Genomic DNA, 23,140 nt, shown 5'->3' on the forward strand with positions numbered 1-23,140 from the left:
CCGTACAATATACTATCTTTATTCACTCCATAGAACCAAGTAAGCCATTGAAATGCTGCTCACATGGAATAAAAGAGCCAAGAAAATTTTAAGAAAAATAAAAATCAACATTTAAAAGTCATTCAGGGATAGCATATCATAGGAAAAACAGGATTTGCAAGTCAGTAATGAAATGGATGAATGGCTGTTGCTTTTCCAACTGTTTCCTGAGTTGAACTGAACCATTAAAATACTCATCCATTTTTACTAATTCTGTGGCTCAAGGCAAAGGTAATGTGCTCTGAGAAGGAAAAGTAGAAAAAAATACATTACAGAAAGTTATTTTTTTTAAAAAAAGGCCTGGAGACTTTAAAAACTCAAAATTCCCACTCTATCCCAGCCCCTCCAACAAAGCCTTTCTAGGAGTTCAGTAATGGGTCCTTTTTAGAGGACTTCAAAACTGTGCAGCTTTTTACCTGAAATGGCCAAGCCTATTTTAGAAAGAGATGAAATTCAGACACATAGGGAAAAGTAACCTTTCAACTGGTAGGGTTAAATACTGTTATGTGTCTACAAAATTAGGCAACTCTTATGGCCAAATAAGAATATCAATGACATCTGTATTTAATAGAAGTTGAAGTAGATATTTTGGAATTTTGTTTTGATTTTGTTGTATTGCTGTATTTTTTGGTCCATTAGATCAAACCCTGTGAAGCTATACCATTTCAGTATGATTTTCTTTCAAATAAAACAAGTGGTGAAAAAAGTGATTGTCTAAATCTCAAACGTAAAATTGTAATATGCATCCAATATTGCACCAAAGTCAAACAATACTTGATATTTAGCCATATCCTGTATTTCCAACACAGGCCATTTGAACTCAAAGGTTCAGTACGCCACGCATATTATAACCATATTCTATAAGCCAATTGTTGGTCTTGTAAAAATCTCTAACACCATCTGAGGCGCAAAAAAAATTTAATCGTGCACTCTAGTAAGTTGCCTGACAGAGTTAAAGAAGATGGCAGGAATGGCAGGAATGAGACAGAAAAATAGCATACTCCCAATGCAGTACACACAGAGTTAGGAGTGTCTATGGATCCTGTTTAAGATGAAGCTCAGTTTGGTTTCCCCCTTACCTTACAATCGTGCAGTAAATACACTTCCAAAGTCACAAGTAATAATACATGTGTATACATACATAACACAAAAACATAAAATTCATTGAAACATTCTAAGTTTCAAGCCCAGGCCACCTGGAACATTCTAGAAGGTGAGAGAGGTTACAGTTTATATGGTACTGGTATATTATAAAGCATGTCTATCTGCTTACCTTCCCATATCAAGTTATAATATATCTGCAGCGTTGAAAATGGAAAAACAGTAACAGCTTTTAAGAAGTTCCATCAGTGCTTGAAAGGGAGGAGGGGCGGTGGTCCAGATCCAAAAAGCAAGGACTGATTGTCTTCAGGAATTCCCCCTGGGGTACAAAATCAGGAGTAAAGGGAATGATAGACTGTGTGAGGATGATTTTCCTATCCACCCCACATCACAGAATGGTGCTCTCTGATTGGTGGTCAGGATCAGGAAGTGTTGCCACAGGCTGTTCCACAGCTATCTCAGGGACAAGGACCCGCCCTGGCCCCTTCAAAGACACGGCCACATCTGTGCAATCAGAACATACAGTCAAACTTCAGAAACATATGTGGGGTACCTATGTAAAATAGTGGGAAGAGTAAAGAAAAAATACAAAACCTGCAACTAAATTTGGAAAAATAAGCACAAACAATTAACGCACCAAGAACCTGTTACTTTGTTAGATCAATTTTGACACAGTAATAGAATAAATTAATGTGTTTATTGGTCTTTAACTAAAATGAAGTAAGTGTAGCATCTTAAAACAGTATCCGTGGTGCGGATTCTATATGTTGCATCTTATTCTATACTGTATATATTATACAAGAGGGTGGGGGAAGCAGCAGACAGAAAAAAACAGTCTAAGATAGCAAGAGGCATTATGCTATCAAGCGGCATCATTCCACATGCAGGTCAGGTAACGGTTAGTTTGTTAACCTTGGATAAGCAGGGTTAGTGTGCTGTAGCATATACACAAGCACATTCACTGGCTCCCATTAGTTCCACACGTTAGCTTATAGGCCTGGCGTGCTTACCATAGCCTGCCACTCAACTCACAGTTCACAGGTAGGAGGTCACACATCTGCAACAGTTTAATAATGCCATATCATGCTCAAGGCACCCAGTTAATTCATGAATTACTCACTGATTACTTCTCAAGCAGAGAGTTCTGCTGGCAATAGCTCCTTAGAACAAGTAAACCATAGTGCACACTAGAAAACAGAGTTGTGACAAATTATCCCTAAACAGTGATCTCCCCAACCACCCCCCACCCCCCACCCCCCTCCCCCCTCCCGTGGAAGTGAATTATGAGAGCTAAAAGAAAGAAGAGGTGATAAACCCATAGCAGTGGAGCAGGCCCTGTGGTGGGGTGGATCCCAGTGCAATGATCATGCAGATGAAGCTGTGTGGTGAAATGAGTGAGTGGGTGGAGTTTCAGGCTCAGTGGGTGGGACTTCTGTAAACTGCTGAACTTTCCATTTCTATTAACGGGCTTTAACTCCCGAGCAGCATGCAGTTTCACTGACATGAGCCTTCCCACTGAGACTATTACGAGCTGCATGTGGCCATGGTTCCACAATTCACAAACAACTTCGACTTTCGGTGTAGAGAAGTAAATGTAAATTCAGCGTATGACTGATGCTTGATGGAATGACACTCAAAGACACACTTCTGGGCTGATGCATGTCTTTGTTTGGTTCAAATTCTAGGGTATCAATCACTCCCCTTAACACTCTAGCTGGTTTGAATTATCATGCCCTGAGTATGAGAGCTCACAGTGCCTTCAGAATGATCTAGAGTACTATGAATCCAAGGCGCTTGTGTGAGCTGAATGGAAACTGGGTTTTGTGATACATTAGACAATCATAAAATGACAGAAATGTCCTGTTCGTTCTAGAGAATTCTCCAGAACCTCCTTCACTACTGGCCACAGCATTCCATATGCTTTCTACAGTCACCAGTCATTCCTTGGATGAATCCAAAATGGACTGCCAAAGCATCCAAGCTAAGTCAGTGGAATTTTACCTTAACAACACTCCACCTTATATCTGGAGCTATCCGCACTTTCATTTTATCATGGTAAGCACAAGACAACCATATTATCGTATAAGCTGGTTTTATAGGTTGAGGCCACAAAGACACCATCTACCAGGATTGTAAATTATTTGATGTCATCACTTCTTGAAAGACCTAAAGAGCAGTGCTGATGTAGGCTTGTGGTGGCTCCCAGCCTCGTCAGAGGTCCCAGATGCATGGGTCCTCTTCCCAGAATGGTGAGCTCCAAGTTCCCAGTTAACATCATTCCAACTTGCTTAATTGCTTTCTTTCATTATACGAAAAAATGCAAAAAAGTGGCAAGGTGATCTTGATAGCCAGATCCCAGCTGAGCCAGATTTGCATTTAATCTGTGAACTGTGAATCAGTGAACTATTTTAATGCATCTTCTTTTGATAGTGTTAGACTTGCTTTTCACTATTTTCAAAGCTTGGAATACACAGCTTCATACTGTCTGTAGCATGCACAGAAGGTGTAATATTTTTGCACAACACATGATGTAAGTCCCTAGTGTTTCAAACTTTGCCTTTCCCAGAAACAATATGGACCATTTGAACCCCTAGTAAAAATTCCAAATGAAACATTTTATGAATTTGAAACTGGGAGACAGATGAAGACAGTAATTAAGATTAATAATAAGATGAATAGTGAACGTCAAAAGTGGCTGATATGTAATGACGATGTTGATAATGATGATGACGCTGATGACAAGCTAATAGCAGAACAAACATTCTAATTACTACCTGGCATAGGGTAAGATCCACAACCTGTGACAGGATTTGGACATTGGTTAGTAACACAAGTGAACTCTAGTAGCTTGGTGCAAGGATGAAGAATTTTCTCTCCACAAAGTTTGGAAGTTTCCATCCTCATATATAACAACAAGGGGAAAGATTCAGGACAGCACATGGAGATGCATTTCATTCTGAATAATGAGAGAATAATGAGCTCGATGAATATGGAGAAAATCCCCTCACCCACCACCCCGATCTCTGTCAAGCTCTATCAAGCATTAGCTCATGTGTTCCACATTTGTTTTTATACCATGAGAATAGAATGTCTTTTGAACTTCTTATTTTAAAAGCCATTTCCTTTCTGAATTTATTTTGTTGACAGTCATAATTTCTTTTTTTTAGCTCTCTATTTATAAAGTTTCTGAGGCTGAGTGCTTATCATTTCATTTGCCAAAATGGAAATGACTCTAAAACAGTTTTTTTCAACACTGTATGCATAACCCTCTGGAAAAATGCAGTACTATGGTGCAAGTTGACTTAAGCTTCAAGCTCAGGATACCCAAGTGTTAAGTGGTACAGGATACAGAAAATAATTTATTGTTGATTAGCTGCAAAATAAACAGCATCACATGGTTTTATTTAAAGGCCAACCTATGCAGCATTGAGATGGGGTCAGATCCATGTTTTTAGCATGTTAAGCATGTTAAACTTGGTCACGTGGGTGTTCCATGCTGTTTCTCCCAATCTATGCCTTGTAAAGATTAAAACCAACACATTATCATACTGTATTTTTCACATGGACATAACAAAGACAGATGGCACGCTAGTGGACAGTGGTCCTGCTCACTCAACTGTCATTGATTTCAGTAGTCAACAAAACCCTGTCTGCCCAAGCATTCTATTACCTGTGTTAGATAAGACAGAACCAAAACAATGTCCCATGCTCCTTGGATCTTACCAGTTATGATCTTGGATGCAGAGCCATATACCCCATTGGTGCCCTCGGTGGCAGGCTGGGGCGGTGGTGGTACGCTGGGCCTGGGCCGCGGCCGGGGCACTGGCCTGGGCCGAGAGAGGGAACCCGAGTGGAAGGATGACAGCGGGGTGGCCTGGGGCCCGTCGTGGGGGGGGGTGTCTGGCGGCGTGGGCGAGCTGGGTGGGGAGGACTCTGGATCAGCCATGCTCTGTGGAGGGTGGGGGGGAGGGTGGCTTGGGGCCTGCATGGGGATCTGGTTGCTGGAGTGGCGGCGTGGCATCAAGGTAGGCTGGGCAGAGCTGGTAACTGTGCTCTGAGGTGGGGTAGGGGAGATGGGCATGGGCTTAGGGGTCTGGGTTCCTTTGGGTGGTGCTGGGGCCTGCTTCTTTGTGCCTGAAACCATAAAGCATAGATTAACATGCAACATAAACCACTGAAAATAGTTGGTTAGCCTGCATGTTGAGATGGGGAGAGGGACGTTGAAGTCTTACCTTTGCGCATCAAGTGTGGACTGGGGCCTTTGGAAGCTGACACTGGAGTCCCCACAGTCAGCTGCCCAGAGGTTCCAGTGGGGCCTCCTGGTCCATTCCTCAGGGGCGGAGGCGTGGAGGTCGGTTCTCTGACAACACTAATGTTGGACAAACATGCTTAACATTAAATACAGTAAACTGTATTTGTAGGAATATCGTGTTAATAAATATTCTGCTTCTCATGCTGTGAAAGAAGGGTGCATGTTAGACATTAGTTGGCAAGTCAGTGCCAAAATAGAAATAAATGCACAAACTAACCCTAAGATAAAAATCACAGTTTCTACTGAAGCCATTAGATTGTATTTACACAATGTGCCATGCAGTGAATTCTGCTGCAAGAAATGAATGGAAAGCAGGAATGTGTTGGAAAGGCATTTAGGCTAGTTAGTTAACACAGACTCCAGCCAACAGTGAGCACAGTGACTCAGAGATGACGAAGAGAAGCGACGCGTTTACCAGGCTGGAAGGAAGGCGCCGTGTGATGTGAGAGGATGATCAGTCTGAGGAGATGGCTGACTAAGAAGCTTCCGGAATAGAACTGGTGTCTGAAGGCATTAATCCTCCTATATTACTACATTCAACTTGACCCAGACCACTGAAGCCAGAAGGTAAATTTTGTCTTTTTCATGTCATTTTACTTACTTGTATGGGACTTATTTGGTATGGTGATTTGGGAGATTTATTAAAGCAAAAAAAAAAAAGATGTCGAGAGCTCAGAGCTCACAGCACAAGACAGCTTACACTGCGCAGAGTCATCTGATGGCTGGCTAAAGGTGGGGCAGAGTGCTCCTGCGGTCTGATTGGCAACTGTAGTGTGGCGGTGGAAATGGTCTCTAGCATTTATGGCTGAGTCCTTACCTGCTATCCTCAGCGGACTGCAGCTGGCCTAAATGCTGCTGGGTGGGAGGGGCTGCAGCCCCTGCCTGGCCCGCCTCCGAGCCCCCTACGGGCAGCGGGGGGGCGGCCACAGTAGATGCAAGTGCCACCCCCACCTCAGCTGGAGGGAGAGGGGGCTGGAAGGCAGGCGAGGAGTGCTGCTTTCTATTGAGCGTGCCGGCTCTACGGGGAGTGTGCTCCGGCTGTTTGCTAGCGGGGATACAGGGGAGAGGGGAGAGAATGTGAACCACCCACACCGAACAGTGCTGCTGGACCCAAGAGGCATAGGAGTACATAGTCCATAGGAGAGGGAGAAGGAAGGAGTACCAGCACACCATACAAACAGCAAACCATAGGCACAGGGAAAGAGTGTTCTAACTCTACAGGAGTTACTGATTTTACAGTGTTTGTTTTTCCATTTAAATACTTATTTACAAACCATCTACTAACTGAATCCAGATGTTTATTTTGGCAATTCTCTTAAACATTATTTCAAGTTATTCACTAGGAATTGGCACACTGTAAAACTCTTTAAAACCCTGTACATGTGAGAAGCTCTTTATTAGTACAGGTGAGAAGCTGCTTATTAGCCATTTATTATTTTTTGTTATAGCTTTTAAGGAGGTTTTGCACTTTATGTGAAGACATTGCTTCAGGCCCATTTAGTCTATGGAACAAAGTGACTGAACTAACTTTTTATTTAAGTTGTACTAGGGGAGGAACCACATGACTGAAAAGACCTTTCAGCTTTTCAACCTTTGAACCCTTAGTCAGTCAACAGACAGAAGATGAGAACCTAAGGGCGTGGTGCCATGTTAGTCATACTTCACATGCCCTGAGAGTCCTGGCAACAATAGAAGACATTGTAACTTGTCTTTGTTCTAAATGTCAATCAGTTATATCCCTCAGTTGTGTCAAACTCGGCAGCATCAGATCCATTTGACACATTGTCAAAACCCTGGATACTGAAGTTATAGCTGCAACATGTATTGATTCCACATGATTCATTCAGACCCACTTCATAATATCCACATGAGCACTCACTTTACCATATATGACCAGGAGAGAAAACAAGTTTTATTGATTTAATTAGGCATACACAAAATGAAAACTGAAAGACAGAACATCTTGGAAGTTGACGCATGTGCAAGTAGCTACACAGCCTCTTCAGCTGGAGATGGACTGTCCGCCTTGACTGTGACACACTCATTGGCGACTACATAGAAGGCAGATGTGGCTGTGGATCTGGATGCCTGTCTGAGAAGGCGCGGGTGGGTTGGGTACCTGTCTTTGCGGGGAGTCTCAGCCTCTGGCGCCCCCTGGCTGCCCGGGCGCCTTCTGTCGATGGGTGGCTGCTCGGGCTCAGGGGTGCCCGGGTACCCAGGCTGGTGTGGGGGGACCGTAGGCATGGCAAACATGCCTGACACGTTAAAGTCCACATCTGAGGGGCATATGAGAAAAGAACAGGAAATAAGACTTTCCTCAAAAAGACAAAATTAATCTAGTCTGCTAGATAATAAGGTTTCCAATATGTTTAAAGTGATCCTACCACTGTGCTCCTGTAAATACTCATGTTTAGGTAAAGCGCCCCTAACAAACAAAAAATCATCTTACCATCTGGGAAGAACCAGTCAGAGTGCTGGATAATGGGTTCAATTATGGTCACCACATGGACCGAGGTAGCAGCCGCCATTTCAGCAAGGGACCTGCAAACAAATCGCACACATCTTAAATCATCCACTGGAAGGGAGAAGAGGATCTGAAAATTTGTGTTCAGTGACGTTCCACAAATGTGAAATTAAATGACAGGTTTGAAGCTGATCTATAACCAGCTGAGATGCTGAGTTCTCGTTATGACTGCACTAACCCCTCAGTCTTGGCCCAGAGCAGGTTGGGTCCCAGTACAATGGCAATGTTGCTTGGGGTCATCTTATTGACCTCACTCTCCTGAGCTAGCTTGGCAAGGAACTTCACCAAATACCTTTACAGACACAAGATGAACTATGTTACGACAAACTGAAAGATCATAAAGGGGGTAAAATTAGGTGACTTCAGTTACCTCAGATTTGCCTTGTTGGCCTTTGGCAATCTGTCACATATCACCCATAGAGCCTGCAGTCTCTTATCTGGGTCTGAAACACTAACATACAAAAAAAAAGAGAATGAGCACTCAGTAATGAAACAGGAAAGATAATTCACAAGTTTTACAGTGTGCAAACACAATTCTGTGTGATTTCCATATATTTTCTATTTTTTTGCCTAGTCTTGATTAAATAATCCTACTGCTATCAGAGTTTGCCCTGATAGCAGTTGGCCATGTGTGAGTTACCTTGAGGCTTGAATCCAATCATCGTACAGCTGGAAGGTCATCAGAGGCTCAGGTAGCTCACGCAGGTAAGACTTCAGAGCTCCTGGTAATGGGAGGGAACGCTTCAGCGTAAAAATGAAGCTCAGCCAGTGTTTGTCATTCCGAAACACTCAACACAGGTTATGGGGCTTGTCACAGCAACAGGGAAGGCAAGCAGCAGTTTACCCATAAAAACTACACAAAAAATACTAGTCAGGTTGGTTTTTAGGGAAAACCAACTGAGCAAAGGTAAGAAGTGGAAAAGAACTTGTTACTTTGTATGTTTTAAAACATTAACTTAAAGTTGAAATGTTTAAGGCTACATAACTTCACAATGACATTGAACTGCAGCCGCATTGAAACTAGACAGAGTCATGACAGACTGCACCAGTCACTTAGCATGCTACAGGAAACACGGCTGCCCTAGCATTAACACCTCACACAAATCTGTGGAGGAAGCAGCACACTATGTCGCCAGGGTGTCGCATGCAAGTTCCTCTATGAGCCGGAGACCTGGCCACTGTTGATGAGAAGGACTCATACCAGCCACAGCGTGGGGGTCAGAATAGAACTCCTCCAACTGTGAAGTGGAACAGTCCAGTGCTGCCTTGAGCTTCTTCAGCTTGGAGGCCCCGGCTGCGATGCGGAACAACCCCTGCAAACAAAGCGTCAGTAACAGACAATCTCAGTCACCCTGGCAGAGAAAGAACAAGAAACGAGAAGACAAACGGTGTAGACATCAGGTGATGGAAAGCTGTTTCATTAGCACTATGAGAACAGGTCTTGAGGGGAAACGGCTGTCTCGTTTCAATCCTATAATTAGAGTAGGGGGTCTGGGCACAAACGCCAAAAGCAGAAGTAAGCTATACACTAACATCAGTGCTTGCATTCACACTTCCACAGTGTCAAAGCCTCTATCCACTAAAACAAAAGTCCCAGTGCTGCAGTGATTCATGTTTCCTCTTATTTAACTTATCAGCTGATTATCAGGCCCTTAGCTTGGTGACCTTGGTTGGATGAGCACCACACACACTCATAAACCCTGCAGCTCACTGGACATTTCCATATTAGACACAAGCCAGAATGCTCTGGAAATCAATGTTTAGTCAACTGTACTTGCATTCATACTCTTGCAGTTGTTATATAAGAAATGAAAGTATTTGAAATAAAAGTGTGTGGTATGTTTGTGTTGTTTATTTATGTACTTGTGTGTGGTATGTTTGTGTTGTTTGTGTGCTTGTGTGGTATGTTTGTGTTGTTTGTGTGCTTATGTGTGGTGCGTTTGTGTTGTTCAGTGGGAACTGTGCTCAGTTCGGCCCAGGGGCTCATTTCAGGGTGGCCAGGGTGGCAGAGCACCTCCTCTCTCATGCCGGTCTCCAGCAGCATCATCACGCAGGCCTCGATGGGCAGGGCGATCTCCCTGCCACTGCGTTTCAGGTGCTCCTCCAGTGCCATGCCGAATGCTGGCTTCTCTGTCCATGTATCTGTACAGCAGGTAGAGCGAGGGCAGGGAGGGAGGAGGGGAGAGAAGCAGGAGGGTAAGGGTGTGTTTTATTGTCTGTCAGCCCATGTGGTGCGATTTGAATTGTGACAGGAAGCAGATGGAAATCATAAGCAGGTAAGCATGTCTGTAAAGATACACGTCACTCATGACTTCACAGCACGAAGTGATTTACCATGACAAACGGCCATGTATAATGTATGAAAAGAGCGTGAAAGCTCAGCCCTTTGCCAAATGTCAAGGCTATGAAGGCTTCTACTCATGAAATGCACCTCTGTGCACCCTCTTACTAATTCAACCTGAAAACAACTTCAAAAACAGATGGGAAAGAGGAACTTTTTATGAAAAGATTTGCCAAAATAGCAACTGGAGGCTAATTTTAATCATTACTAGTAAGAGTGCTCTGTTAGAATGAAGGCACCATGCACTGAATCTGTAGCAGCCTGTGAGGGGGAAAGGCTTAAACATTATACCTTGCTGTGATCTAACAGTAGGCAAGATGCTTTCAATGGAAGCCAGAGATCTTCTGTGGTACTCAGCTTGGGCCTCTAACAACTGATAAACAAATGTGGGATTTATTGCATGCCTCTTTATTAGAAACAAAGATATACAATGTGTGTGCGTGTGCGCGTGTGTGCAAGTGTGAGTATTTGAAACTCAAAGTTATAACTCACCATAACATAGTAATGAGCATAATCACCCTCTTTGGAGAAGAAGTTGTACATGTCAGCAGCCAGCTGGTCCTGAAGACAACAGACAAGATTCTGCTTATTCAGCAATACAACTACTTTGTGATATAAGAAACTTCACAGTCAGCAAATATTCTTATAGCAAAGTGAAAGCTATGTATCATCAGAGCAGAATTTTCTAGAATTTATGAAACAGAATCAGTCCCCTGCACTAAACACATTTCACTTGTACAATCCTGAGTAGCTCTTTAAACAGAGCCATGGCCTTGTATCAGATGTCACAGTTCTGTCCTCTGATGGGCACTGAGGCACTGAGGTCTGTCGTCTGATCGCTCTATTCTCCTGTCTGACCCGCTAGTCAGCAACGACCTTCCCTGATAACAGGGCATCACAGGATTGCGCAACCATGACTCTTCCTCCTAGTCTCCCACACCCTGGCTCAAGGTCATCATCAGGAGACTCCTCCCTCAGGTGAGAGAAATGACAAACCCACAGCCATACCTTACATATCTCCACTTTATTATGGGCTTCGTCCATCTCATCTTTGAGAGAGTCAAGCTTGGCTGCCATCGACTGGTTGTTTGCTGCCGTGAAAACTGACTTGCTGGCCTGCTGATATCTGGATTAGATGCAGGCAGATAATGCGCAGTGGGCATGCACATCACACCACATTAGATAATCCAACATAATAAAAAAAACTTTGTAATCAAATGTATAAGATGTTTGTAGGTTGTGTGTGTCATATGCCTGTGAATGAACTGTCCTTTCCTTTAAGCCCACCTTGCTTTTGCTGAATCGTAATCCAGCACAAGCTTGACCAGTTGCTTTCTCTGCTTCAGGATATTGGGAATATCAACCTAGGGACATAAAAGGAGAGATACAGGAGCATGTACCCTACACAAGGCACCCTACACAGCCCAGGTCTGGTCCTTGCAGTCTAGCTTATGCAGAGCAATATACAGAAGGCTGTGCTCACCTCTGCCAGCTGGTTAATCGGGTCCAGGACGTCTCTCTCAAGCTGCACTTCATGCTGGCTCTGCTCGTAGGCCAACATGTTTTCAGCCTCCCCACACAACTCCATCATCTTCCTTTACAAGCACACACACACAAACACATGCATACACTACTGATAAAAGGGCAGATAAAGTAGTTGTGGAATGTGGACTGTTCAAACAGCCTTTTCACTCCCACAAACTACAGTGAAAAGCCCACTCACCCGCCCTGTTCATCCAGCATACTGTAATTTAAAACAGTAAACCTGTACTGAATATGAAACATCAGCATAATGTACAGTTCTTATCATACTCTAAATATTGCACTGTAGTTCATAAGACAGGTGTAGTAGCTCAATTGTCCCATGTTCTGTTTTCACAGGTTCTGTTTCCATGGTGTGCCGCAAACCTCATGGCTGCCTACAGGAACATGGGACCTCACCTTCGCAGCACTGACTGTGTGGTCATCTGCTAATTCCAAGAGTAAGAAATCAAATGGCAGGGAGCTGTGGGTCTTCCTTTACCTCCACTGCTCACTGCACAAGATATGAACGATTGGGGGGGGGGGGGGGGCAGTGGGATCCACCACATTCTACACTCATGAAGAGGGCTGCCACCACGGGGAGCTCACCCTATCATTGACTCCTCTCCCAGCTGCACTCCACCATCCAGCATAGCCTGGGACAGGCTCATCAGAGGCAGTTTCTTCTGAATTGACAGAGAACGCACAAATGGGAACCACACCCCTCCATTCTGCACAAAGTGCTGCATCATGAGCCCAGATGGGCAGCCACGTCACTCCCGCTTACTCACGTGTCTCTTGTCCACGTCTGCTCCGACATGACCCTGCAGACAAGCAGCCATCTTCTTGTGCGCAATATGCAAGACCATTCGCACCAGCTCCATGCGGCGTTCGATCTGTAAAAAGCACATCCCAAAAAAAATAAAGCACATATAAACTACAAATGCTCAGACCAGCTTATGAGATTTAGTAAGATTTCAAGTTTACTTAACATGTGGCCATTTTAATGTTTGTGTTCTACCTATACTTATTAAGAAATCATGAAAGATGCTCTTTTTATAATGAATTCCCCCATCATATATTTAGGTTTATATATCACTTAAATCTTCCATCTGCACTGTGTAATGTAAATACATTTACAATTTAAAACACTTGTTAAACAAGTGCAGATTTCTGTCAGTTGCAGAGAAGTCAAGCATTGCTGGTGCTATATGTTAGCTAAAGTACGTATCACTTCCCCTCCATATCTGAGTGGTGGATCCCTGTCTGTTCCCCAAAGCCTACAGCCCACAGCTGTTACACCCCGTCTGACTGGGGAACCGCATAGCCACGCCACTTCATCCTTCACAATGAATGGTGACAGCTCCAGACTCCTCCTTTCCCTGCTAGAGCCTGATGGAGTGGATGCCCATTTACCCACGCCAATGTAGCTGGTGACAAGCCTGCTGAGATTTTGCCAGCACACTTTGGATAAGTCCCATTCTGTTCATCCATAAGTGCACATATGCTTTCAGACAGCCACTGGTGGAAGTAAAACTGGACACATCAGGGGACTTTTCTTAGGGTCTCAAGAGTTGCTTTCTTCCCAAACACATGTTCTTGTAGGGCTGCTCTTAAGAAAATGCAAATTAATACATTTTAATTTTATTTATCCCAGAAAGAGCAACCACAAAGAGGAAAGAGAAGCATTCAAATCTAAACATTTCCACAGAGAGGGAATTATGATAAGGCTAAAACAGCTGAAGGGCAGCGATGACCCACAGGGTCAAACTCCCAGCATTCATCACAGCGCAGCAATCCATTAGCCAACACTCCTGGAAACAAGCTGAATCAGGGTCTGCTCTGTCGATTTCTTTTGTATGTTTACAAGGTTGTTATCGGCTTTCCTCTTTGGAGCACAGAAGACAAGAAGCTGTTAAACTTTGACCCTTGGATGTGGAAAGTGAGCTGCGTTTGGGCGAAGGGGATAAGGCCTGGCTTTTCCCTTTGCTTGGAAGGCTGGCTGACATATTTGAGCCGTGAGGGTTCTTACCTCCGAACTTGATTCTGAACAATATGTTTGTATTATTCAAGATCTTAGATTTGAAAAAAACAAACAGATTTCTAGGCAATGGTGTTGCCTGAACATGCTGAACATGCATACTGAAATGGAATGAATTTTGGAACAGGGCCAGTATGTTTCTAATAGTATTCAGTCATTGACTCACAATGCAAATGACCCCTGAGAACTGACCAAGCAGATTTACAACAGGGTGTAATGTCATCTTCCATAATGCGTTGTGTGTCTAACCAATAAGATTTTCTCACTTTCTTAGCCTTCTCTCAAAGTGCATTTCCACTGGTGGTACAGCTTAAGTGGAAAGAGGTAGAATTCAGTTCTAAGCACATACACTGTAGATGTGCTAGGTATGACACATACAGTCATGGCCAAAAGTTTTGAGACTAGCACAAATTTTGGTTTTCACAAAGTTTGTTGCTTCAGTCTTTATGGTGGCAATTTGCATTAACTCTAGATTGTGAAGCGTGATCAGATGAATTGCAATTAATTGCAAAGTCATTCCTTACAATGAAAATGAACTTAATCACAAAAATTAATGCATTCCAGCCACTGCATTTCAGCCCTGCCACAAAATGACCTCCTAACATCATTTCAGTGATCTTCTCGTTAGCTCAGGAGAAAGCGTTAATGAGGACAAGGCAGCTGATCAAGCATTTATTGAATCATCAAGAACTTCAAGGAGAGAGGTTCAATTGCAGTGATGAAGCTTTCAGGGCATCCAAGAAAGTCAAGCAAGTGCCAGGATCGTCTGCTAAAAAGGATGTAGCTACGGGATCGGGTCATCACCAGTGCAGAGCTTGCTCAAGAATGGCAGAAGGCAGGTGTCAGTGCATCTGCACGAACAGTGAAGTGAAGGCTTTTGGAGGATGGCTTAGTGTCAAGAAGGGCAGCAAAGAAGCCACTTCTCTCCAAGAAAAACATCAAGGACAGACTGACATTCTGCAGGAAGTATAGGGATTGGACTGCAGAGGACTGGGGTAAAGTTATTTTCTCTGATGAAGCCCCCTTCAGACTGTTTGGGACATCTGGACATCTGCCCTCATAGCAGTGACTGAGAAACTTCATGCCACTAAAGCTGCCAAACAGTCATCTGTTTTGATTCTTCTAGACGTTTCAGCAGCCTTTGACACAGTGAACCACACCATTCTTCTCTCTGTTCTTTCCAGGCTTGGTGTGACTGGCTCTGCTTGGAGATGGTTTCAGTCCTATCTGGATGGACGGTCCTATCAGGTGACATGGAGAGGATCCACAGCCAAACCATGTAGACTCTCCACTGGTGTTCTCTTCTTTTTGTATACTCGTTCTCTTGGTGATGTAATATCTTCTCATGGTTTCTCCTACCACTGCTATTCTGATGACACTCAATTATTTCTTTCTTTTCCACCCTCTGACACGCAGGTCTCCAGACGTATCTCAGCATGCTTGACTGACGTCGCGTCATGGATGACAGCCCACCACTTGAAGCTCAACCCCAGTAAAACTGAGCTTCTGTTCATCCCAGGTACTCCAAACCCTTACCATGACCTCACTGTTTCCTTTGAAAACTCCCTGGTATCACCATCCAAAGCTGCCCGTAGCCTGGGCATAACTTTGGACAACCAGTTGTAATTCTCAACTCATGTTTCTAATCTAACCCGGTCTTGCAAATTCCTCTTTTGTAACACATGAAAGATTCGGCCTTTTCTTTCGCAGGAAGCTACCAGGGTGCTTGTGCAGTCTCTTGTAATCTCAAAGCTTTGTGCTCTTCTGATCTCAAAGACTACTGCAACTCGCTACTTGCTGATCTTCCTCTAAGAGCCATCAAACCTCTACAACTTGTCCAGAATGCAGCAGCACGACTGGTCTTCAATATTCCAAAGTTCACACGTTACTCCACTGCTGCGCTCCCTTCATTGGCTCCCTGTAGCAGCACGCATCAGATTTAAAACTTTGATGCTTGCCTACAAAGCCAAAAATGGAGCAGCCCCTTCATACATGAGGTCAATGGTCCAAGCCCGATCTGTACCTGGAGTACTTCGAACCTCAAGTACGACTCGGCTAGAAATACCTTGCTTCAGGTCTCATGGATGACAAGCACTGAGAATATTTTCTGTCCTGTATCCAAGATGGTGGAATGAACTCCCACTTGCTGTCCGGACAGCGCAGTGCCTTGCAGTCTTCAAACGCAGACTGAAGACCCATCTATCTGCAGAATATTTAAAGGACAACTGACACTGCTCCCATATTGACTGACTAATTTAGTACTTATTGTAGGGCATTGTTTATGTTGTTTAGCAAACTCTAGCACTTACTGTTTATAGCACTTATCATTGTTTAAGATAGACCTTATGTATTTTGCACTTCTAAGTATCAGCATTCATCCCTGTATTCTACAGTATTCTAGTTCATTGGTATGTTTAATTCTAACCTACTGTATTGTACTTGGATATATTCTATGAGTAAACGACAAAGCACTTTTTTAAGTTGCTCTGGATAAGATAAGAGCGTCTGCTAAAAACCATAAATGTAAATGTAAATCTGGATAAATGATTGTCCGGAGAAGAAAAGGTGAGTGCTACCATGAGTCCTGTGTTATGCCAACAGTGAGGCATCCTGAGAACATTCATGTGTAGGTTTGCTTCTCATCCAAGGGAGTGGTTTTGCTCAAAATATTGCCTAAGAACACTCCCATGAATAAGGAATGTTATCTAAACATCCTCCAAGAGCAACTTCTCCCAATGATCCAGGAGCAATTTGGTGATGAACAATACTTTTTCCAGCATGACGGCGCACCATGTCACAAGGCAAAAGTAATAACCAATTGGCTCAGTGAACAAAACATTGACATTTGGGTCCATGGCTAGGAAACTCCCGAGATCTCAGTCCCATTCAGAACCTGTAGTCAGCCCCTCAAAAAGAGGTTGGCCAAACAAAAACACAGAAACGCCTGAAGCACTGATCAGTCAAGATTTTGCCCAGAAGCTGATATCCAGCATGCCAAGGCGAATTGCAGAAGTCTTAAAAAAGAAGGGTCAACATTGTAAATATTAAGTCTTTGCTTAAACTGGTTAGATTTGTCAATAAAAGTTTTTTTTTTAAAAAACCTATGAAATGCTTATAATTGTTCTTCACTATACCATATAAACATCTGACAAAAGGATCTGAAAAAACTGACGCAGTAAACTTTATGAAAACCAAAATTTGTGTCAGTCTCAATACTTTTGGCCACAACTGTAAGTGTGTTAGGTATGACTGCAACCTTGTGCATGGACCCATATGAAAGATTTTGGATCTAGCTCTCTGAGAGTCACAGAGAACATTTCAGAAGTGCAAAAACAAGTGGAATGATCAGAGGGTAAAGGAGAGCAGGAAAGCCTGGAGAGACCACTCAGAACTGAGACGGCTGATCAGGGAAGACTGGACGGACTAGGTTAGGCCTCATATGTTAACTGGCTCTACTGGACAAAGCAGCTCTGACAGTGATATAATTTCAGGATAAAGTACTTGCATGTTGCCAATAAACAAAAATGGGAAATATTCACCTGTAGAAGATCATCACTGAGGACTTCTGTTTTTTCTGCCCTGAGGAAAAAGAATAATAAATATTATGTGGTTAGTTTGCTTTCAAAAAGGTGGATAATGATATGGGCCACAAGGACATGGGGGAACAGTTCTGTGAAACACAGGGAGGTGAATGGGTGAGTATGCTTCTGCACTGGAACGCGTGAGCGATGTTCCAGAGTGGAGGCAATAAAGGCATCTGACACCACTGGATCTCAAGAGCTCATTTCAACTTATTAAGTAACTTGAGTGACCACTAAACTTTAAGAATGCAAAACTGTAGTGAGGATGGAAGAATTACTCCATGATGGAGGCTTCTGGACAAAATCTTTTGGCTACAGCAATGGAATTGCCATAGCAAAAAACATGTTCAGTCAGAAGACAGTCAACTTAATAATCATCATAAGAATCAACATTATTATGGGTAGGGTTTTATTTCAAAACACAATGCTTTTTGCAGTCCTTCTTCACTATTTAAATACAATATTCCACATAACTGCTCTCAGTTTTACAGCAATTCAGTCATAATACTTTTGCCACTATTATGCTTAGCATCTATGCAAATGTACTTACAGACCACATTATCTATTAACATCACAGATAAACCCTGACTAAGATGCATCATGCCCTGCTTTTAGCATTCCATGCTTTGTTATGGCAATCATGTATACACAAACACATATACACACACGCTCACACAAGAATGCATACATTTGCATGCACACATAAAGACACACAGACACACACACATGAGAATGGAGATTAGAAAGGATTGGTTAGCGGATTGATTGCTGCAGTTTGTGTCTATTCCCTTACTTTTAGTGTTACTCTAATAATCTCAGAAAATACATATCTAATGGAGAGGCTGTGCCACAGGTAGCCAGTATGTGCACAGTGCGCAGTGCTCCTGTTACTACAACAGGTTACTACAAACAGTTGTAGGAAGTGCAGCATAGTGCCAGTTATCCCAATGCATGGTGCACACAGCTCATAGCTATTGATAGCTGTCATCACCATGCTGAGCAGAGACATAACAGTGCAGATCACTATTCTGGGATTCAATGTGTGGGAACAAACCCTGGCTCCATTCCCCTCTACCCCTACGGCACGCGAAGCGCACCGACATAGAGCAGGCTACGCTCCACTCCACTCTAGTAATGGATCTGGACATGAGCTCCTGCTGCAGGGAGCAAACCCAACTTTGCTGAGTAAGCAGCACAGTAGTGTTGAGGCAGCATGAAAGGCATGTCTGCATGCCTGCCAACTGGACCCAGCTCCAGCACCACTGCCCACCACAAGGGCACTGCCATTAGCTGCTACTGCTGTAATACATTGTAATAAGGCTCAGGATGGAATGGAGATGTATGTGTTTATAATGGATTGATGAAATATGCATTTATTTTGTAAGAGAATGTGATGTAGCAAACATCATTGTGACTAGACCAGCTACTATAGCTTGCGGTCAGTGACTGACGAATGAGAGAATGTTCTGTACTGTGACCAGAGCTTTGTTTTATTGCTCACCGGATGTACGGACCTCTGAAAGAGGAGATATGACAAGGAGTACCTGCAGGGCATCCATGCACAGGCATTAAGGAACAGCCGCAAAAGTTGAAACTAATAGCCACTGGTCGAGCAAGAATAACCAATATCCACAAGATCTTATTACACAGGCCGAGAGCAGGCTTCGGCAGAGGGAGAATTTTTAGATCCCCATCAATATTGAATTAGCATTGATTTGCCACGCAGTGAATGGATATCAGACTTTGCGTTGGTGTTCAGTGCAAAAACATTCCCTGAGCATACACTGCTTTCGCCATTAGACAAGCGGGGTGCATGCACACAGCATGTGCATCTGATTATAGCCAGCCGGTAGAATCACAGCCATCTAGCCTGAAGTGCTTCATGGCATATATTCCCACGGCAACATCAGAATACAATTAGTGCACACTTATGAACAAAAGCGAAGAATATTAAAGTTAAATGACAGTGTGTCACATAGTAACCTGCCATTTAACAAGAAAATCAAACCTTTTTACTGTAATTTGGACAGAAGTCTATGTTTTGTTTTGTTTTTTTATGTTGCAGCTGGCCCAGAAGTAATCTTTTTTTCTGCTGACCTAGGACAAATTGCTGTGTGCCAAAAATCGTAATTTGATTAAGAGAGGAGCTGGAGAGCAGGTCTCAGATCAAGTCAGTGGGGTTTGACACTGGGCTTGAATGCCACTAGCATTGTTACAAGCTCTTTCCCTCCTCCCCTTGCTCATGTGATTAGTTTGTTGAGCTGCAGTGGTGCATTGTTTTCTGTTTCTGGAAAGGCCTGCATATTCATCTGAAAACCTGTGCTTGGAAATACTGTGGTCATCAAAAGCCGCTCACACCTCCAACCAGTCCCTGACACCTCTACTCACCTCTCACCTGGTCTGTGTGAACATACTTGCATGAGGTGCCGAAACTGGCTTCACAGTTTTATCCCTGCTCAATAAGGGACTAAGGGGTATTTATACTCTAAGAGTCACTTCAAAGCATTTCACCATTGGAATTAATGTTTAGTCGATGCCTCTAGTTTAATGCAGCTGTCTGAGGAAATATATAGTCCTACATATACTATCATGGATAGCTAGAGCTGAGAGGGAGATTAACATAGCAGTCATAACCAGACAGTGCAACTATAAAACTGCTCATCACAATCACCTGATTAGTATACTCTCTGCCTGCTCATCCTAATGCCACAAAGTCTGTAATGAGATCAGGGATTGGTTAAGTGGCCCCTCATGCACCATTTTAGCAAGCACTGCTTCCAGTGAGTTTTGTGTGTTAGGAAGCTCTTAACATAGGCTTTTAAAAGCTTCACAGCCACACACCACATGTAGCCTATTGATTCAAACTAGCAATTTGTGATTTTTGAGATGTCACTCAGCTGTCGCATGTGTTTCCTCTTCCTTGCGATCACAGTAAATTCTTCTGCAGTGTTTTTGCTCTGTGCCATCTCCAGATCTAACTGAAGCTGTCACTTGAGCTGGCTGTGTCAAAATGTAGCTCTGTGCTAAATCTTGGAAGGCAGCTTGTCTGTGTTCCACATTACACTCCATGATTTACTGTGTGTGTGTGTGTGTGTGTGTGTGTATGTATGTGTGTGTGTGTGTGTGTGTGTGTGTGTGTGTGTGTGTATGTGTGTGTGTGTGTGTGTGTGTGTGTGTGTGTCTGTGTGTCTGTGTCTGTGTGTGTGTTACAGTACAAATGAGCACTTCGCTTTTTCTGGTTCTTTGACACAACTTCCTCCTTCATTTATATTAGAAAAAAACAGGTAAATATGAATTTATGTGACAAGCTTTTCAGATAGTAATAAGGAACACTTTAACCACATTAACATGTTAAATTATTCCATGTTATTTATGAAATACTGATTGAGAAATTTTATCACCCCCCTGAAAGTTTCTTATGTGGCAATTGCCAACTTAACAAATTCTGTTTACCTTACATTCCTGTTTAGAAGTGCAGGCTGCAGGAATAGGGCCTATTAATGAGTCTTTCACATAAATGATACCCTATCACTATATTATAGATGTGTTCTGCAGGACATAACCTTGACTAGGACATTCACAGGTAGATGTCTAGAAGGTTGAGCTCAGGACAAGTAGGTGCATGTGAAAATTAACATGGGCTTAAAGAGCCTAGACCAGCCGCCTTCTGGCAAGTCAAATCTCGCAGGAACCAAGTGGCACTCCTGGGGAAAAAAGCCTCGAGCGCCTTTCAGTTCGCTGTCGGTCCTCGCTCATGACCAAAAGCCCCAAAACGGGTTCTTCCACATTTTACCAGATCATTTCTCAAGTGTGCCAGAAGGACCCTGACACCTCTGGAGCGCCAATGAGCATACGGCAGCATAGGGAGCAGCACGGATGGAGCCTAGTGTCAGCCATCAGGGGAAGCCCCCCCACAGGGCCCAGAAGGGGCCGCGACGAGGGGCTCCAAGACTACAGGGTTGCCACTGACATGCAAACGTCTTTGTTACAACAACACTAAAAAACATCAGGCAGGAGGCACTTAAAATAGGGGCCACAGGAAACACATTGCAGTTTTCAATTAACAAACAGTAGGGTGTCTGAAATGAGGCTGTATCCATTAGTAAATAATTTCTGTCAATGTCTTTATGATGGGCATATTTTTATCATGTATCTAAATTTCATACAGAGAATCAGGCTATACCAGGAAGAATAGTATCAAACCAGTATCAAAGCAGGATTGGGAGTAAAGATATAATGCTAATTTTATTCCATCATGTGTCTTTATGAAATCATGAAGAAGATGGTTTGAGGTCAGCTGTTTTAGAAGCAAAAGAATTAAACAAAGTTTCTCACATCCTCTTTGCAGGCCTACACTGGCATCTGAACTTGAATCTGGTATTCCAATTTATATCTGAACTTGAGGTTCACTATTCACAACTGGCATTTAGATATCCTAATAATTTCACGAATATTTGGCACATTTACATCACCAGTAATTTCTGTGAGGAGTAAATAAGCATTAATCATAAAGTAGACAAACATTGAAATCCAAAAATCTACACATTACTTTAAAAATACACTGATTTTTATGTTATCACACAGAGGACCCACTTTGTCTACCTTCCCCCGTTTCGAGTGTTTTTATTTAAGTGTGCTCCTTACAGTGGTATACAGAAGGCCTGTACAGTCAATGTAGCATGCATTTGTTATACCGTACAACTAAATCAATATGCACACCTATTCTTTGGGCTACATAGCTACATAGTTAAGCGCCGGAGGATTTTAGACACCCTCGGTCATATTAAATAGATGAAGGTGAGATACACATTACTGTAAAATAGTTCTAGGGACGGTTCTCATGAACTTGGTTAAGACGACACTCCCAATGTGCGCGTTGCGCCAAAGCTTCTACACTCTCCCTTTCGTAACTAAAACAGTTTAATATCTCCAAAATACTGACCTTCCAACCGTCTGGTTGGCGAGCTGTTTCATCCGATTAAACTGCTTCTTCATCTTTACCCCTTTCGCCGCAGTATCCAACTTTCAGAAGTTACTAGGCCCCCTTTAAAATCCCTCATACAAGTCAAGTCCAGAGAGACATCGGTGCCATCGTCCGATGAGGTACGAATCCGTGGTGCTCCGTCAGGTCTGATGTCAACGTTCATTCCCCGGATCGTTGACTCGAACTGAAAACTAATATAACTACACGAAAGCTATCCGTTTCGTTTTACTGTACTCCATTTCCCCCTGGCCCTCCGTGCAACAGTGTTTGAACAACGGTACACAAGGAAATAGGAAGTAATGGTTACTTCCCTACTACACTGCTGCAAAATGGGCAGTGTCATTCGACACCTTTATGAAGCGGCCTATTGCATTGATTTAGTATCTGCGGTATATTTATTCTAGAGCTGCATATTTCAAGTTTCTAATGTAGACTGTTGCACATTGTCCATGTCCATGTTACAGCATGGCAATCTACTTGACCTTGAGTTCTTTGTGACACAAAATCTAGAAGTAATATGGCTATTTGGAATTTGTAATAAAAATGGAACAAAAAGGCATGAGTCATACTATGTAAATGTTTAGTTTTACATTTAAACTACAAGTTATGAAAACATACAGCGCATGTATGACTCCAGCACAACTGGCACACGGTCTGCTTCCAAACTGCAGTTCTCTGAGATGTTTTCTTTCAGCG

At 43.1% G+C, this 23,140-nt stretch overlaps 1 protein-coding gene across 4 annotated transcripts; it reads right to left on the reverse strand.

The window, feature by feature from the left end:
- Positions 1-3: 3 nt before the first annotated feature.
- arhgap17b (Rho GTPase activating protein 17b) lies at positions 4-22,745 on the reverse strand. Of its 4 annotated transcripts, XM_035524160.2 has the most exons (21): positions 22,403-22,745; positions 17,419-17,458; positions 12,630-12,734; positions 12,448-12,524; positions 11,801-11,912; positions 11,605-11,681; positions 11,326-11,443; positions 10,810-10,878; positions 10,609-10,690; positions 9,991-10,118; positions 9,178-9,289; positions 8,617-8,698; positions 8,347-8,427; positions 8,155-8,268; positions 7,902-7,993; positions 7,572-7,728; positions 6,270-6,497; positions 5,373-5,509; positions 4,864-5,274; positions 2,151-2,197; positions 4-1,644 (listed from the first exon to the last, which is right to left on the reverse strand). In XM_035524160.2, exons 1-20 carry the CDS (start codon positions 22,453-22,455, stop codon positions 2,190-2,192), a joined length of 2,283 nt encoding a protein of 760 aa, XP_035380053.1. In that variant the 5' UTR covers positions 22,456-22,745; the 3' UTR covers positions 4-1,644; positions 2,151-2,189. The 4 variants fall into 4 exon arrangements, with proteins under 4 accessions (XP_035380053.1, XP_035380048.1, XP_035380043.1 ...); XM_035524155.2 differs by lacking the exon at positions 2,151-2,197 and having other exon boundaries at positions 12,448-12,521; XM_035524150.2 differs by lacking the exon at positions 2,151-2,197.
- Positions 22,746-23,140: the final 395 nt, after the last annotated feature.

The sequence above is a fragment of the Electrophorus electricus genome, chromosome 3 (assembly GCF_041902795.1).
Source record: "Electrophorus electricus isolate QZ-2024a chromosome 3, ASM4190279v1, whole genome shotgun sequence".
Classification (NCBI taxonomy): Eukaryota; Metazoa; Chordata; class Actinopteri; order Gymnotiformes; family Gymnotidae; genus Electrophorus; species Electrophorus electricus.